We start from the raw sequence: 19,858 nt of genomic DNA, 5'->3' as shown, positions 1-19,858 counted from the left end.
TTTATTCATGGCTGTGTGCAAAATTGTGAGTGAGCCCACTCCCTTGGCTGATAAGCAACCCCACACATGAATGCTCTCAGGATACTTTTATGTTGGCATGACACAGGACTGATGGCAGCGCTCACCTTTCCAATCTGAAAGGGGATTCATCAGAGAAAATGATTTTATCCCAGTACTCAGCAATCCAATCCCTGTACCTTTTGCAGAATATCAATCTGTCCCTGATGTTTTTACTGGAGAGAAGTGGCTTCTTTGCTGGCCTTCTTGACACCAGGCCATCCTCCAAAAGTCTTCACCTCACCTGCCTGCTGCCATTCCTGAGCAAGCTCTGCACTGGTGGTGCCCCGATCCCACAGCTGAATCAACTTTAGGAGACAGTCTTGGCACTTGCTGGACATTCTTGGGCACCCTGAAGCCTTCATCACAACTATTGAGCCTCTCTCCTTGAAGTTCTTGATTATCCGATAAATTATTGATTTAGGTGCAATCTTGCTAGCAGCAATATGACATAGTGATCTCCAGCCTTGTTCTCGTCAACACTCTCACCTGTGTTAACGAGAGAATCACTGACCTGATATCAGCTAGTCCTTTTGTGGCAGGGGTGAAATGCGGTGGAAATGTTGTTTTTGGGATAATATTCATTGTCATGGCACAGAGGGACTTTGAAATTAATTGCAATTCATCTGATCACTCTTCATGACATTCTGGAGCATATGCAAATTTCCATCATAAAAACTGAGGCAGCAGACTTTGTGAAAAATAATATTTGTGTCATTCTCAAAACTTTAGCCATGACTCTATAATGCAGGATATACTGCTAATGATGATAGTTGGTTAATTAGGATGTTATTGAAGTTATAACGCAGCATACATTACTAAAGACGTTAATTAAATATGAAGGTATTAAAGTTATGATGCAGGTCTCATGTGTTTGGGTTCCCAGTATAAATATCACAGAGACTTGTAAATGAAGCAGAGTGTCTTTATTTTGAACACAGGTCACACAGTTATCAACTAGTTGTGGTCAATGTTAAAGCAGTTAGCACAAGTCCATAGGAACAACAGGAACAGAATACCAGGTTTACCAGGTTTAGCTGAGGAAGCAGGAGACACTGGATACCAGGCACAATTGGAGAACTGCAGGAACAGAATACCAGGATTACAAGGTTTAACTGAGAAAGCAGGAGACACTGGATATCAGGCAAAATAGGATAGCTGCAGGTACAGGATACCGCAATCTCCAGGTTCAGCTGAGAAGCCAAAGTTACTGGACAGCAGGCATATTAGGATAGCTCCAGGAACAGTATGCTGGAATAACCAGGTTTTACTGTGGTTGCAGGAGGCACTGGATGATCCAGGAAAGAATCAGACTGGAGGGAGGTCAGGCAAGCCAGGGTCATCCACAACAGTACCAGGGTATAAACATGAGCAAAGTCAAACAAAGCTGAAGTTAGGGTCAGTGGGAAAAGCGCAATACAATGGGACAAACAGGAGTCAGATACTAGGGGAGGGATCAGGACCAGAGACAATAGAATTGGCACCAGTCTGTTGGAAAAGGCAGTCTTTTAAAAGGCAGACACAGGTGATCACAATCCTAAAATTAATAATGAAAGCTTAACTCCTTGCCGGCAGGCTCTGTCATAGTCAAGGCGGAATGTACATAGGAGATGATGTTCTGCAGACAGAGGCAGATCGTAGCAACTTGGCTAGAGATGTTGATTGGACAGGAATGTAGTGAAGTTGTAATCCAGAACATATTGCTAGTGATATTTGTTCAATAGGATAGTATTGAAGTTATAATGCAGGACACATTTATAGTGATGTTCTTTGGATAGGAATTTGCTAAAGTTATAACGCAGCATATTTTGCTAATGGTTTTGATTGGTTATGAAGGTATTGAAGTTATAATGCAGGACCCATTGCTATTGATGTGAGTTGGATAGCAAGGTACTGTAGTTATAATGCAGGTTGCATTTTTACTGATGTTTGTTTTATATAGAAAGGATTTGAAGTTTGTATGCAGGAGAAGTTCGCATTGGGAAGATGAGTGACCAGTAGGTGGAAACTGATAGGCATGGATAGTTCAAATAGCAACATTTCTCCATCCACCTCCATTTATACATCTAGCCCCTACATCCTTGTGTGGGTCAACTAGCCTACTATATATTAGACTCTCTCCCCAACTCAGAGACAATGCCACAGGCTAGTTATAAGCCAATAATGCACCATGGACACGTCAAAAGATATAAAGTAGTGCTGGACCCAGAAACAGATCATAAAATTCTCCAGAAACGTCCAGTCTACTAACAGGACTTATACATTTGTATGCAAACGTTTGGGCAGCCCTGGTCAATTTGCAGGTTTCACAGAATCTCTGAGTGAAAGAAGATAACATCATTTCTGCAAGGCTCTAGCTTCTGACATATTTCTACATATACTAATGCACAAGTACTATAAACAGTAACAGTGAACACAGTAGGTGCAAAAGTTTGGGCACCTTGTCATCCAGTACATAAGTTAAATACTGACTGTTTTTTCATGTAACACACAAATACTTGATAGCTTAATTGTACACTGAAATTTAAAGTTGATATTTGTGTGCAAGATGAAAAAACAGTCAGTATTTAACCTATGTGCAAAACAGAAAACTAGTTTGCACCCCTTGCATTGTAACATGGTTTTGTCCAGGAAACTGAAATAAGATACCTCTTCATTTAAGATCCTAAATGAATCAGGCCCTCTGTTATCAATGACACAGTGTATTTGATCTCCCCTATGTCTTTATCATACGCTCAGACAGCTCGTCACTCAGTTGTGCAATGGCAAGTGTCAACAGATTGATTGCTCACTGGTGAAATGATTAACTTAGAATTTTGGACGACTGTTTTGGGACATTGGTTGGCTGGTGATGCAAGTATATTTCTTATCTTATTTATTGTGAAAAACATATAAAGTGTACCATCCAGGACTTCTTAGTTCCCTTTTAAATGTTTTGCTTATAAATTGAAGAATTCTCATTAATTAATCTCGCTTGAGATCTGTAAAGGTTAGTTCATCACACAAAGATATGTATTTGTGTGGTATGGCAGAAATACTGCATATTTAGAAACCTTCACTTCATGATTATCCATGGTTCTAAAATGGACACTAAACTGTATAATAGTTATTATTTTTCCACGGTCCTGCCATAAGCTACCTATCCATGCTTCCTCTCCCACCATTTACAGACCAGTGCCAGACCAACACAATAGAGGGTCCATGAGCAGAAATGTTATATGCACTCTGGTGCCTCCCCAACATGAGTGCTGACAATGGTGCTCAATGATCACAGTTCCCAGACTTCTTATATAACGTATAGACAGACGTAAGACATAATTTAATAAAAATTATAATTGTAATGCATGTTTGGAGGTCATTTACAAAGCATACCCCTTTCATTAAAAAGTAGTAATGACACTACTATACTATTAATAATATCAGTAATATAGCACGGTATGCCGATCAGTCGTATTGATAACAGTATACCCATCTGTAGTATTGCCACTGGTATGCTCATTAGTAATATATCACCAGTATGCCCATCAGCAGTTTTGCAACCAGTAAGCCTATTGGTAATATATCACCAGTATATCCATTTATTTATATAGTGCCAGAATATTCTGTAGTGCTTTTCAATTATAAAAAAAAACACAGTAATAAAACAAAAATGGGTAATACAGACAGAAAGATAAGAGGGCCCTGCTCGCAAGCTTACCATCTATAGGACAGTAGGAGTTTGATACATGACGTTAAATGCTACATATTGCATATTGGTCCAGCAAGATTGCAAAGGTAAAAAGTGCTTAGTGGGCAATATGATCCAGTCTGGGGGTCTGGAGGTCGGAGGGTTATTTGAGTATAAAAAGAAGACACATATAAGTATTGTGTGAACTGTGTAGAGGGGAGGTAATCAGATAGAGTAGCCTAGGTAGGTTAAGAAGGTGGCTCAGGAATATTATAAGCTAGCATGAAGAGAACACTTGAAGGTTTGGAGGCTAGAGGAAAGTCTGGTTGTGCGAGGGAGGGAATTCCACAGACTGACTGCAACCTGGTAATGAGAAAGGATGAGAGACGTAGATCTTGCGCAGAGCTGAGGTGGATGTTTTAAGACAAGTGAGCAGATGTTGGTGTAATTTTGTTGACAGCCATATTAGAAAAAATATTTTATATATTAAGCTAAATATAGGGAACCTATGTAGAGACTGACAGAGTGGATCAACAGAGGAAGAATATTTTGTGGGGAAAATCAGTGTAGCTGCTTAATTCAAAATAGATTGTAAGGGTGAAAGGGGGAAGACCAGTAAAGAGGATATTGCAATAGTCAATGCGTGTATGAATTAAAGTTTATGCAGTGTATTTTGTGAGATACAGTATGTGAGTATCTTGGAAATGTTTCATTAATGTACAGTATGTAACATGATTCGGATACAGATCGGATGTGGTGATAAAGGACAATTCTGAATCAATGATAATGCCTAGGCAGCGAATATCAGGGGTAGGGTTTATTGGGGTGTTGTTAACATAAATAGAGATTCCAGGTAGGTAACTTCTGTTGGTTGTTGGGAATATTATTAGTTCTGTTTTTGAAAGATTGAGTTTGAGGTTGCGAGTGGACATCCATGCAACACAGAACAACACAGATGGTGAGAGATATAGAGAGGATAGTATAATATTTAGACAGTATACTGAAATCCAAAGAAGCTTATTAGTTTTACAATAGAATTGGTATTGATAGAGAAGTACAGCGGACAAAGGACTGAACCTTGTGGTACTCTGGCTGATAAAGGAAATAAAGAGGAAGTTGATCCAGAGAAATGAACACTGAAAGAGCTATTTGATAGGTAGAATGAGAACCAGAATAGGACAGTGTCTTGAATGAGAAGAGAATGACCAACGGTGTCAAATGCAGCACAGAGGTCCAGGTGAATTAGAAGAGAGTAATAGCCTAAAGACCACCTTAGTCTCTGTGGTAAGGAATTGAGTTGTCAAGAAAAAGGATATCATTTAATGTTGGATCTTCTCAATTATGTCCATAAAATAGGCTGCAAGATCTTGAGCACTGATGGTAGTCGGATGGTTTGTTGTGGTAGAGTTGAGAAGATATTTAAATGTATTAAAAACGCGTTAGAAGCCTGAACAGAGATGAGAGATTGGAATTACTTTTATTTGGGAGTGTCCAGAGCATCTCAAGATTCATGCCAATGATGATCTACTTTGCAAGAACATTTTTGAAGATGTTGTGTTCCTTTAGTGTTCCATGGTTGACATAGAATTCGATCTGGAGTGTAAAGAGTAGCTGGAACCATTGGACCAAGACTCTTGTTAGGGTTTGGTTAAGTGGGGATAGAATTTGCTGCAGAGAGGTGGAAAGTTGTTTAAAATGAATACAACTAAGATTTCTGTGAGTATGAGGAGGCAACAGTTACATGCAGAGAGATTAAAGTAATGAGGAGACTTTGCAGGTGATCATGTGATGATTCGAGCAATGGAAAGGAGTGTTAAGGAAATCAGAAAGGAAGTATAGTCTAGAGAATAGAACATCAAGGCAGTGGCCGCGTGATGAGTAGAGGAGTCAGTGTAGTGGGAGAGGCTAACGGAAGAAGTTAGCGATAGTAGTTTAGATTCACAAGGAGGATGTGGCTTATCAATGGGGATGCTGAAATCACCCATGATGATGGATGTAAGAGGATAAGAAATGAGGGCTGTAGGTGTGATTGTGTAAGCTATGTTTCTATTATTGTCAGAAGATTGTTTGAAAGGAAAAGGTCGCATATGGAGTAAGTTTGTTACAAACAGAGCGTGCATTTAATAGGGAACATTTAAAGGACTTTAAGAGACCTGGCAGACAGATGATTTTTTGAGGTTTGCTGGATTTTATAGTGAATCATATTTATGTGTCTGGAAGATGTTGGGGGTGGTCTGTTTGTGGTAATACATCACCAGCTAATACAAACAGAAGGAGAGAGAGAGATGATTGTAAGATGTGTGAGCTTTTATTGTCTAATGATAGGTTGAGGATGTTACAGATACAGACAAATAGGAATAAGGTTCATGAGTGTTAATTAGAGGAGAGTAGTATTGAAGGGGCAATGTGGACAACGGGGTGTTATGTAGAGAGGGTGAAGGATGATATAGTTCTAAAGATAATTCCAAGTTACATTGTCCAGGGCAGTGAGAGAAGGCAGTGTCAGCATGTAGCAGATTAATATTATTTCTGGTTGGATACACGTGTTTTAACGGTTCGTTCAACTGTGTTGTATAACTGTGTATTCCAACATTTTCTAAGTAAAATACTTCATGCAGGAAATCCCCAAGACCTCTACTCTCTACGCGTTTCCCCCTTGGACTGATTTATCAGATATAGTAAGGTGTTTGCCAACAAGAAACATCTGCACTAATTGGTCAGTTGAGTAAACAGAATCCATCATCATCATTTATTTATATAGCGGTACTAATTCCGCAGCGCTGTATAGAGAACTCACTTGCATCAGTCCCTGCCCATTGGAGCTTACAGTCTAAATTCTCTAACATAAACACACACAGACACACACAGACACAGACACAGACACACACACACTAGGGTCAATTTTTAAAAGCAAACAATTAACCGACCAGTATGATTTTGGAGTGTGGGAGGAAACTGGAGGACCCAGAGGAGAACATACAAACTCCACATAGATAAGGCCATGGTCAGGAATCGAACTCAACGAGGCAGAAGTTCTAACCACTAAGCCGTAGTGCTGCCCATATTCCTTTTCAACAAAGATAAGTACTGGTTGTTTTTTTCCTGTAACACACAAATACTTGATAGCTTTATTTTTACACTTAAATTATAAGTCCAATTGCTCTGTGTCAGTCTAGATAAGACACTGGCCACACTGGGGTCATAACAGCTACCTGGATGATCAAAACTCTACCACAGGTAATAGCAGAATGATGTTACACACTTTTAGATGCACAGATTGCAGTCAGATGAGGCAGATATCGCACCCAGATGACGTTTGGTTCTGATATAGGAGGACGATTGTTGCAGCAGTTGTTGATGTTACGATCATTGTAGAAGCAGCTGTATTGCTAAATACATGGGAAAGAGATCTGTGACCACGCAGAAGCATGCTGACTGAGAGCCTGTGGGCAGATCACACAACTGAGGTGGCTTCTAATATCCGTTTTATTTTACAGTAAGGTGTTTATAAATTTTTTGTCATAATAAGTTTCAATATGAAACAGAGCAAGTGTCTTGTAAGAGATGATGCCCTAATCCACGCGTTTCACCTGGACTTATCCAAGAATTTTTACCTTCATATCATAAATATCATGAGGAAGGACATCAACTCTCCCCATCCCCTTTTGTTGCACAACAGCCTTCATAATTGGCCCACACTCATACTTGTCCACTCCCTCGGAATGTCCTGGAGACTCAAAAAACTCCAGGTAGGTCTCCCAGACTCCTGGCCGAGCAGGCCATTCTCTCGCATCATGCTCTCTTCCTAGTGAAGTTGACGGGATGGGGGGTCTTCATGACGTGATTAGTAATTATTAATAATTGGTCCACACTGCACCTGATTTACGGAGTACAGGCAATGCTCACCACAAACACATTGGTTTTGCACAGGTGTACCTTGCCTGACTTGCCGAGCACACTTCAACGAGAGCTCTTACCCTCAGCTCTGGAAAGAGCTATTGCAAACCAAAAGTGCGTCTACATTGATAGGCGTAAATCTCACTTGTGCAAAAGTGTAAATGTTACATCAATGTCCAACCTCCTACCTCTGGGACTGGGCAGCAGTTGTGGCTGGTGGCTTGCCTGTTGCTATCATACTGTATCCAACTATAGTGCATGATGGATGTGTCACTACTGTCATATTTGTACTATCATTTCTGCCACTAATAAGTGCTAACTGTGGTCTTCGTGAATACGAAGATAGATAACCTAATCTATAGGGTGACAATCACTGTAGAGCGCATGTGATGATCAACTTGGGAACAGCAAGTAGAGAAATACAATAAGAAATATTTTCCTGCTCCAAAGTGCTTCTAATTAAGTGGTTGGGAACATCCATAGACAGATAGGTGTTTAAAAGTGCTAAAATCTAAATGTTGTTTGCAGGTAAGACTAATAAGTGCATTATCTGGCGTTGAAAAAATGCTTATGATCTAAGAGGTTGGATTTTTCTTTAAATTTGAGAACAGATGGTGACAGAGTTTGATGCAGGTCAAGAGGCAAAGCCATAACTCGATATTTCAAGAGAGAATATTAATCAGCCACCATGCATCTTGGTGGGAGTAAATGCTGCTGGGGAAGCATAGTCATCCTACAGTGGGAACGTGCCTAGCCCTCTACAAGCACAAGACTGTTCTCCAACCCTGTGCTGTGCTCTCCTACTTGTTCATGTAGCTTTCACTACCTGCTGCTGCTGCTGGTGTCTTAAGCTCCCTTGTTGATTGCGAGAATCATGTTGGAGTCCTTTTTGAAAAAGAGATAGTGAGCAGTGAGTGAACAATCTAGGCCTCTCTCTCCCTAAACCAGCCTCCTTCCACGCAAGCAGCCCCATAATTTAATGAATAGCATTCACATTTAATAAATATGCCTATGTCCCCTAGACAGCACTGACCTTATATTACTAGCACCCATAAAGCCTCCTTCCCTCTATGACCCTAACCACCCAATTAATAGTGCTTACATTAATAAGTAAGTCTCCTTCCTCGAAACCAGCCCCAACATTAAATTTAAAGCATTCTGATTTATTACGGTGATATATCTCCCCCACCCCAGCATTAAATGAATAACATTCCCATTTAATAAAAAGGCCTTTTTCCCCCACCAGCCCCAAATGGAAAGAAAATCTTGCAAATTTTCCCCACATTTAATTGAGACTATACTTTCTAATAAAGACATCACCACCTATTGAATACTGATTTATTTGTATAATTATATTTAACTACATATTATGTTTTACAGTATTGATGTACCACAAAGAAAATCCACCCTTCTCTCCAACCCTCAGCCCCCTGAGTCCCCCCTCTTTGTTCTGTCTAGCACCTCCTCCCGTTCTCTCTAGTCACCTTACTCCCCACTGTTCTCGACAGCCACCGCCCCATTTTCTCCAGCCACTTCTCTTCAGTCCCACCCCTTCTGTTCTCTATAGCCACTCCCCCCATTCTCTCCAGCCCCCTGTCCCCCCTGTTCTCTGCAGCCACTCCCCCCATTCACTCTAGCCCCCCCTCCTGTTCTCTGCAGCCACCCCCCCCCCCATTTTCACCAGATACCCCCCCCCCCGTTCATGCCAGATCCATTTCCCTACACTGTCTTTGCAGGCGGTAGTTGCGCCCCCTTTGGCTTGCGCTCTGGGTGGTCGCACCGCCCTTGTTACGGCCCTGTCAAGAGGGATGAAGTTCCAAAGGTAGGGATCAGTTAGAGAGAAAGCTTTAATGCTTGAGACACTTGTAAGACTGGGTAGTGCAGAAAGGCAGCAGTTATGAGAAGACCCAAGAGACACGTCAAAGTATATGAATATATAAAAGATGAGATGCACAGTATGACAATGTGGTTAGTGGTTTGCTTTAAGGGAGAATAGATGGACTTTATAGGATATATAAAACATTCCAATTTATTTTATTCTTTTTTTTACTTCAGGTTTGTTTCAAAAAGAAAAACAAAGAAGACACCTGATCCCTGTATCTCTCAGCGGTGTGGTTACAAGAGTTCACTTTGGTGATTACAAATGTCCAACAACAGCACCTGCCAGGAGACCAGCGAAGTCCTGTACCTGTGTGGGTACTCCATCATCGCTTTATTAGGTTTAGTCCTCAACGGCATTGCCATTTACTTATTCTTTCACCGGCCGAAGCTCCGATCGCCCACTACTGTCTATATGAAGAACCTTGCCTTAGCTGACCTGTTATTGGTCTGCATCCTACCTCTGAGAATATATGGCCACACTCTGCCAACATCTGAACTTATGAACAAGGCTTTAAAATATTTGTTGTGCGATATAGCTGGGACCTTTCTCCTTCTCAACATGTATGGTAGTATCTTTTTATTGACCTGCATTAGCTTTGACAGATATTTGGCTGTATGCTTCCCTATCCGTTCTCGACGCATCCGCCAAAAGGCACCTTGGATCTGTCTTGGCGTGTGGTTCCTTAATTTATCTTGTTGTGGTGTGACCTACGCCTTGACACACTCTAGAAATGGTACAAGTGACTCTTGCTTTCATGGCCGACCTCCATACGTTACTAAAACAGGGCCCGCAATAGGGACTGTATTCATGGGTTTCTTGGTTCCTGCCGGAATAATAACGGTAAGCTCCGTGATTTTGTTGAAGACAATGGGACATAGTCAGGTGGTTCAAGAGGGACTGGTAAACAAGGTGAAGATTTTACACATGTTGACGGCCAACATAGGTATTTTTCTCCTATGTTTCCTTCCTTACCACACCGTATTGCTACTTTATCAAGTCTATAAAGAAACTAGCTGCTTCCTTGATGAGGCCTACAAAGTAGCTCTACTGACAGCCTGCTGCAACACGGTGCTTGACCCCTTTGCCTATTACTTTGCAACGGAGACTATGAAAAATATGGTAAAAGAGGAGATCAAAGGGGGAAAGTTCAGATTGATGGAGCTGTCTGACCTATCATTTGAGAAAAATAAACAAGCCAATGCCACAAAAGAGAAGGAGAGATATGATGTCAACCAATAGTAAAATGATGGAGGAACGGTTGACAATGGGAGACGTGAGGTAATCTGGAGAGTGACCTCACATGAGGTCCACCAAGATCTAGACCAAGGTGTTACCTCCAGGCTCAGCCTCAACTATTATTGAACGCTATGCCAGGCTAGGCTGTGGAATTAGCTGTGGCTTCAAAAAAGGCGGCATATAGAAAAGTTGTGAGAGTGGCGGAAATGTAAATTTGCACAATGCAACCATCCAGCAGCTGATCAGTCTACTCCAAAGCCGGCTAATGAAAGCAATCATCTGTTTGGTTACATGAACTACTCAACTCGAGTCTATTGTAATTATATTAATAAGTAGCCCCCACAGGATGGACATTTAGCTTGTGGAAACAGTTTTGCTAAATATACAAGTATTGACGAATACTTTGTGAATATTTTGACAGAACTTTGGATATTTGGAATTGCGAGTGATCAATGAGAAAAGTGTTTATTCTTTCACTCCCTAAGCGCTTAGTACTTTTGCTTTCATTGCTTATTTGGAATGTACAGGACAATGACTGTGAATGGGGCTGTATAACATATTTTAGCTTCCACCTAGATGTCTACACAAAGTATAAATGCACACTGAATAAATTATACTCTCGTATTTTACACTGTTTGGGAAATTAAACCCTATTTATTAACATAGCATAAGGTTTAAAGGTATTTCACGTGTCTGGACAACCCACCACCTCAAATGACAACTGTGAGGGTAGCTGAGACCACTGTTAGTGAAATTGAGAATTTTCAAACTCTGTAGGTGTTGCATACCGAGAAACATGGACGTAGAGCACCCTGCTTACCATTGGGTAGCCATGGTTGGTGCAAACACCTACAAGATTGTCCTGTAATGTAAGGGCAGGTTCTGAAGTGGTTGGAGTTTTTTTAAGTGCTAAATGGTTGGAGGGGCACACCTTAGAGCAAGACAATGTCTAAAGGTGGATAACACTTTTAGGCAACTGTTTATACAAAGGTTTACAGATGAAGTGCTTCCTCTTTAAGCCACCTGCTTGAAAACAGACTAAAATTGGCTTTACAACAGCGATGAACACGGGTAGGAGCTAATAAACTGATGCACATAATTTATCTAAAATCTACATTACTGGGAAGAACCTTAAAGGGACACTAACCTCAAACATTTTCTGTGCTTAATTGTATTTAGGGCAGTGTAATGGATATCCTGGACATTTTATGTTACCCCCTGAGCAAACCCAACCCAGGGAGTTTTACCTGGCAACTCTTTGCCTGCTCTCATCTTTTCAAACCTTTTTGGCCCTGGCCAAGCTCCTGGTGATGTCACATCCTACCCCTAATGATGTCATGCATGTACTTTTCCATTAGGCCACACCCTAAAGCTATTGCATTGTTAGAGGATTATCACATGCTACTTATATTGAATGAACAGCTCAGGTCTGTGTAAGGGGTGATTTCCTAGAGAGCTGTGCAGAGATGACAATATTTTGTAAATATAACCATAGATCATTAAAGGGCCAATTTATTACAATTACATGTATTGCCACAGTAAGTGAACTGTTTGTTTTTATTGCCGAGGCATTTATTAATGTTTTAGAGAGCTGGCCAGAGCGATTATTGGCTCTGTGAATGAGAGAGAAGAAGGCACCTAATGGGGGGTGTGTCCTACTATGCAGGGGAAGGATTAAAGTAACAAGCCCCACCTCCGAGGTTCATTTTCTGTGATAACTCCAGGTTACAAGCTCCTATCAATATATGAGGAATCTCTATCAGATGTTTTCATTAAACCAACCGTTTCCAAGCAGGACAATGGTGGAAAGTGTGGTGCATTTGTGTTCAGTATTGAAAAAAACAAGTGAGAAATATATTTATATGTATTGTTGTTGCACATTACATCAGACAGTGTTTTTGTCAGTAAGTAAAGATGGCATTATATTGGGAGTCAGTAATGAGTACATGGTTGGTAATTAAGCATTATTTTAAATAATTTTGTTGACAGAAATAAAAAAATCTTTTAAGAAATGAAAAGTTGTTGTACCATCCTTGGAAATGTTTGGACTGGAGTGTGATTACCATGTTGAGTGGGGTGTAATTCTAGAGAGGATGAATGGAAATTCCACTTTCATTTGGGCCATGTTCTATTACATTTTACTGCCATTATTTCCAGCATTTTCTCCTTCTTATGTTACTGACTAAAAAGTTGGAAATGTAACACAACAATAAAGCATTACTTTTATAGAATATGCATAATGTGGTAATTTTTACGTCGTTTTTTTCCAACTGAATCAGTGCTAAACATTAGCAAATGTAGGAGATTATCCAGAGAACGGCTATACAAACGTGTAGTAATAAAAACAGGACATTTTTATATGTGAAAGAAAAACGTTAATAGAATAAGATAATACAAGGAAAAAATATTTTTAAAAACATTGTGAAATATATTTGCCAGGGGTTGTGCCTAACTCCTTTTTCACTGTACTTTTGTTAATCTGACCACGCCCCCAATGATATCATATCCTGCACCCAATGATGTCACACATTTGTCTTTCCATTACGACATGCTCCCAAACAATTGTATTTTGAATGGATTATGATTCCACAATGAGAAGAGAGAGTAAAACAATTGCATCTGTATTGAATGGTAAACTCTCCAAGCAGCTTTACTATGTAAACTCCTATTACAAGAATATTTTTAAGCAGTCATCCTTCCTTCAATATTTACATTAGACAAACACAAAAAAATAAAAATATAGTCTATTTTATGTCTATATAGCTGGTATGAAGATGTTTGTATAGAAACGAAAGTCCTTATTTGTTGTGATAGACATTGATTCATACCTACAAAATATAGTATTGAGGACTCTAACAAATACTTTCTCATCTTTCAGTTCATACTAACGAGGGATGAGTGAGCTTTCAGGGGTTTAGTTCACCCAAAACTTTGTCCGGCCAATGATATGTCCAACATTGAATGACTATCTTGAGTTGTGTTCATTTGATACCTTGACTTGCAGGACTAGTGGTCACACTATGTAAGCCCAGATCTGATTCTGGCTTTCCAGGCACGATACATGAATTAAGGAACTTTGGGCGGCGAAGCCTCATGGACCACAAGAGATGGGGAACTAGGGGGAGGAAAATATCAGATGTGTGCAATATAACGTAGACAGGGAACATGGCTTATTCTAGGGAAATGATGGAGGAGTGGGAAAGGGTTTAGAAATGGAGATACGGTGGTATGTAAATTTAAAAGTGCCAGTAAAAATATTTAGTGGATGTTAAACAATGTTAGGAGTCTTCCAAACAAAATAGGTGAACGACAATGAATGGTGTTGGAAGATAATTCTGATGTACGGGGTATTACCAGGACTTGGCCAGTTGAACGTCATGACTGGGTAGTGTATTTGGAAGTATATAGTGCATTTAGGAAGGAGGATAATAGTAGAAGAGCCAACTAGAGGGAGATCACCGCTGGACCTGGTACAATCCGATATTACGTATATGGATATTCTTATGTAAGAGGAGGGCGTTATTTGGGAATTGTGATCGTAACATGATAACATTTGACTTGAATTTTAGAAGGGGGAAATTAAATCAGCTCAGAGTAGCACTGAAGCATGGAGACTGGGGAAGTGTACTCTTAAATATAAACACAGAGACCAAATGTGAATATATTAAACATATTTAAAATAAATACTATTAGAAGTGTATACTATAAACATATAAGGCAAGCATGAGGTTATATAACAAAGTATTAGAGGTGATGAGAGAAAAAAGAGAAATTTTCACTTGTTAAAACTAGAATGGACTGAAAAGTATAGGAATACGATGTAGCGAAATATGTACAAACAAAATCAAGTTAGCAAAGATTGAAGCTAAAACAAGGGATTTAAAAAGATAACAAGTCTCATCCAAATATGTAGTTAAGTACATATATAGCAAGGAAAAAAAAAACACAGTTTTTTTGGCCACTAATAGGTTAATAGTTAAAATTTGTAGAAGATAAATAGAAAGCGGATGAATTTAATAGGTTTTTATTTTCTTGTGTGTTCATGAACAGGAAGAATGCAAGCAATTAGGTAGTGGTGTAAGATTATTAAATTTTGTTCGTTTAACATAGTAGGAGGTTCTGTTACACCTAAGCAGGAATAAGACAGATAAAGCATCTGACCCAGCTGGCTTGCATCCATGTGTGCTAAAGGAACTAAGTTCAGTAATTGATGGACCACTTTTTCTTAAATTTATGAAACTCCTCAGAACTGTGTCAGTACCACGATATCTTTTAAAAGGGTGCAAATTTGCAAACAGGAAATTAAGGATATGTGAGCAAGACTTTAATTGTGTGGAAATCATTTGTGAAATATATTGTAAAACATAATTTGGTAACACAGTATGGTTACATGAAGGTTGCTCATGCCTAACAAGCGTAATTCATTTTTATGAAGTGGCAAAATTTATACTTGGATATTGCAAAAGCAGTTGAAACAGTTCCACATAAAAGTCTGGTACTTATGCGAGAGTACTAGGTAGTGGGGAAAATGTATGTACATGGTTAGAGTACTGTTTGAAGGATAGAAGACAAAGTGTAGTTATAAATGGACCATATAATTTGTTCTCATCTTGAATATGTGGTACAGTTGTAACACCTTACCGAAAAGAAATAGGAGAACCCAAGAGGTTTCAGAGGCTGGAAATCTCATTAACAAAAAAAACGGAAGGGCTACATTTTAAAAAAGGAAAGAAACTAAGTTGACTTAATATAGAAAAATGGCACCTTAGAGATCATATGATTAATATGCATATATATAATAAACATATCCAAGGTGAACAAAACATTAGTCTAATTAACCTTTTGTACCAAGGACCAAACTGAGGGCAGAGTTTTTAGTTGTAAAGAAAAAAGGTTTCACAATCAACATAGCAGAGGGCTCTTTACTATAAAGCTGGTTAAGTTGTGGAGTTCTTTACCACAAGAGGTGGTGATGGCAAATAACTTAAAAATGAATCGGATGCTAGGGATGGTGTCTGTATTTATATTGGGCAGCACGGTGGCTAAGTTGTTAGCACTTCTGCCTCACAGTGCTGGGGTCATGAGTTCAATTCCCAACCATGGCCTTATCTGTGTGGAGTTTGTATGTTCTCCCCGTGTTTGCGTGGGTTTCCTCCGGGTGCTCCGGTTTCCTCCCACACTCCAAAAACATACTGGTAGGTTAATTGGCTGCTATCAAAATTGACCCTAGTCTCTCTCTCTCTCTCTGTCTGTCTATGTGTGTGTGTTAGGGAATTTAGACTGTAAGCTCCAATGGGGCAGGGACTGATGTGAATGAGTTCTCTGTACAGCGCTGCGGAATTAGTGGAGCTATATAAATAAATGGTGATGATGATGATATATATATATATATATATATATATATATATATATATGCACAGTGCTGACATATTACACTGGGCAGTATATTAAGAGAATTATAATGCAATCATATTATGCATAATTACATGAAACAGAAGGTAAAGGTAACCCTGACCAATCTAAGAGGTGTGGGGAAGAATTGATGAATAGCAGATAAACAGTTATAACTGATGGTGGGGAAAGTGTTTATGGGTACTGCAAGGCATAAATATTTTCAGCCATTGGCGACTGCCATTTTTGTGTAGCCTCCGGTGGTGTGGTATGGCTAGCGTGAGGAGAGACAATGAATGTAAAGACATGAAAGTTGAATTTATAAGAATGTTAAGATAACACAGGTCTGCGATGAAAAAGCTTTCTTAACGAAATTATGTGATACTTATAGATTTTTGGCTTCTGAACACGAAAATGACTCCCGATTTTGCATATCACATCACACTTTTCTGCAAAATGTGTATTTATGAATAAGTCATTATTTTCATATTCTTTAAAATAATGACAAGTGAGGCCATCAGCCAAACCTATTTAAAATCATGCATTGGTATCTGTCATAGCACTTACCCTCATGGAGGTAAGCTTTGGAGTAGACAGCCAATAAGAGCCGATAGGATTGTCTAGGCTTGCTCTATATAATCTTGTGTTTCCTCGGAGCTAGCCTTCTTTCCTGTGATCTGGTTTCCAGGAGAATCTCTTAGGTTCAGTATCTAAACTAGAAAAAGCATTTACTTATTCTCTCGTTTATATCTGCTTCCTCCCCCTTCACCATCAGATCTCCTTTGACAGCTCCCATATCCCTGTTCAGTAGTTTACAGGCAGGTGGCAGACAAGCGAGAGGCGATCCCCTTCCACTATCCAGGCGGAGGACAGACAGAGGCACCATGTCCACAGACGGGAATCCGTGGCCAGCAGGTGGGGGGGGGGCAGCGCAGTGGTAGAGCTGACAGGTGCACAAAGGTCCTACAGGGGAGGTCCCTAGATTTTTGACCCCTATCCATATGAAACCCATACATTATCCTGCAATACATCTCGGATACGTTCAGCAAGTCCATGTGACGACCTGCATCCTGCAGCTCCTGTCTGCAGATGCTTTGTTGGACCTTTGTATATATTTGTATCCTGCCCGTAGTACCATTGTCCACCAAAGGGGCCACTGTGGTACTTAGACTGGTCTTACCTACCTCGTTATTGCTGGAAGCTTAACACCTGCTTCTGGCCTATATAAGCCTGCCTGTCCCAAGCAACATTTGCCAGATCATCTGTTGCAATTACCTATGTTGCTGTGCCTGTTCCCTGGCTCCTGTTTACTGCCTGTTCTCTGAGTTTCCAGCACATCTATCTGCAGATCATCTCAGCCACTGTGTCTACTCCAGTATCCTGTGGTAACGCTCTGCAGATTATTGCTACCTGTTCTTTGAAGTTCCCAGCACATCTATCCGCAGATCATCTTAGCCACTGTGACTACTCCAGTATCCTGTGGTAAAACTCTGCATATTATTGCTACCTGCTCTCTGAATCTTCAGTGCCTTGCTCCGCAGACCGTTGCACCCTGTGTGCCATCTCCACTACTTTGTGGTAAAGTCCTGCAGACCACCGCATTCTGCATCTGTTATCCACTGTGTTCTTTAGCTAATTCTGCCATACCCTACTGTACTGCAACCTGAAACCTGTGTAACCGGTGTTAATAAAAACCACTTCATTTCACTATGCTCTCTATGGTTTTTATTTGGGATCCTGACAGTCCACAACTTCAAAGTAAACAGCACCCTTCAGGCGTCACCATTTCCGAGCCCATGCATTGTACAGGTTTCACTAGTTCCGTCCACCCTCAATTTTCAGTTCCCAGCTGTGACCCTCCTCCACCTAATTCCTCTGTTGTTTTCTCTACAGTCATCTTCCCAGAACCTCCAATATGGCATTTCTCCCCCTCAATCTTTGCCTTAGTGGAGATAGGGCCCACATTTGGTAACTCTACCACCCCTTCACTGGAGGAATCAGACAGACCAGGGACATTAGTGTCACGCCCCTCCAGCAGCTTGGATCAAGCAGACGCTTGATCCTTCCTACCCGCGGCACTTACACAACCTACTACTGCAGCCTCCCAAGCCATGGCCTGGACCCTACTCTATCCCTCTCCCGAATCCATGGTTTCCAACCGTCTTCATATCAGTTGGAACTCCCCTTATCCGTCACCCCAGGGTCAGTACGCTCACGTTCACCTTATCCCCCCTTTTCCAAGTTCAGGTAGATACACAATTCCGGATGTCAGAGTTCGTCCCCCTCAATCACAGCAGCCTTTATATAGGACCACGGCTCCGGGCCCAGGTTTCTTAACATCACTGAATTTTCGCGGGTACCAAAGGGGGTATGGGAGTAGAAGCATACAGGAATTTCAATAATTGGATTAATGGTTACTGTGTATTCTCGGCATGTTACCTTGAGACGAGACCGTAGGTACTAATGGATGTATGGAAGTACCTGCAGATCATAAACGAGATTTATACTTGTGACCGCCCAGGAATGTGGCGAGTGTATGATGAAAAAGTTTAGAGAAAAGGTTAACGGTTGGGTAGCCATGCCTTTGGCATTCAAAGACTTGGAAATTTGGATGAAGATAAATCGGTATAAGGGTCCACAAGGTCAGAATGTACAGAGAACTTGGTTTCCCCCATCGAGGAGACGTGGCGCTTCCCAATTCCAAAAGAATAGATGTTTTGCATTTAATAACTCCTCATGTGGAAGAGGTGAGAGCTGTAAATACAGCCATACATGCTCGAGCTGTCGAGGAACACACTCCTTCAAGGATTGCCCCAAAAGTGTGCCAGGGTCAGGGGGTGGCTGTGGGAACCCAGGAGGTGATGTATAAAGTGGTCTCCCTTATCATCCAATCAGTCCTTAATAGATGGCTCCAGTGGTACCCCCATGCCTCCCGGGATAATTTCCTTTTAGAGGGGTTTCGAGATGGGTTTCGGTTGCACATCAGTGGGGGAGTAGCAACAGGCCCGGTCAGAAACTTACGATCTGCCTACCTTCACCCGAACATCCTTTTGGAAAAGGTCAACAAGAAGATTAGCTTGGGACGCATGGAGGGACCTTTCTACTACTCCCCACTCCCGGATTTACTGATATCCCCTGTAGGCGTCGTGCCTAAGAAAACCATGGGTACATTTCGGTAATACAGCATCTATTCTACCCCCCAGGTAGCTCCGTTAACAATGACTTAGACCCATAAGTTAGCAACGTAGTATATCAATCTTTCAATTAAGCATTGTCCCTAATGCGGGATTTCGGGGCAGGAGCCCTTATGGAAAAATTAGATATAGAATCTGCCCTTAGGCTGCTGCCATTGCACCCATTCTCCTTTAAATATATGGGCTTTAAAATACACGGCGGATTTTATATGGATAGGTGCCTACCCATGGGCTGCTCTCTCTTGTGTGCCTTCTTCGAGGTCTTCAGCTCCTTCTTGCACTGGTGCATCCAAGCAGGAAAGGGCCACCATGGGAGAGCACACTCTTTGTATGACTTCCTGTTTGTGGGCCCGGGGTCCTCGGTTAAGTGCCAGGTTACCGTTTTTGCAGCTCAATCTCTGTTTCATGTAATGTGGGTCCCCGTTGCACAGGACACGGGCCATTGACCCGGCTTTCTTTCCTTGGCATTGAGATAGATACGGTCAAAGGTTGCTGTAGATTACCTCCCATAAAATTGAAAAGCTCCTTACACTT

General features: G+C 40.9%; 1 protein-coding gene across 2 annotated transcripts in view; it reads left to right on the top strand.

The window, feature by feature from the left end:
* The window catches only part of LOC142149715 (lysophosphatidic acid receptor 4-like), a 32,195-nt gene extending 19,245 nt beyond the window's left edge, over positions 1–12,950 (top strand). For both annotated transcript variants that reach the window (XM_075205023.1, XM_075205022.1), the window contains exon 2: positions 9,677–12,950. In XM_075205023.1, the coding sequence (XP_075061124.1) occupies positions 9,765–10,742 (978 nt within the window). In that variant the 5' untranslated portion in view covers positions 9,677–9,764 and the 3' untranslated portion in view covers positions 10,743–12,950. The remainder of the gene's footprint in view (positions 1–9,676) is intronic.
* The last annotated feature ends 6,908 nt before the right edge of the window (positions 12,951–19,858 follow it).

This window comes from Mixophyes fleayi, chromosome 4 (genome assembly GCF_038048845.1).
Source record: "Mixophyes fleayi isolate aMixFle1 chromosome 4, aMixFle1.hap1, whole genome shotgun sequence".
In the NCBI taxonomy this organism is placed as follows: Eukaryota; Metazoa; Chordata; class Amphibia; order Anura; family Limnodynastidae; genus Mixophyes; species Mixophyes fleayi.
Note: the sequence above shows the minus strand (reverse complement) of the source record. Positions and strands in the feature narration are given on the sequence as shown.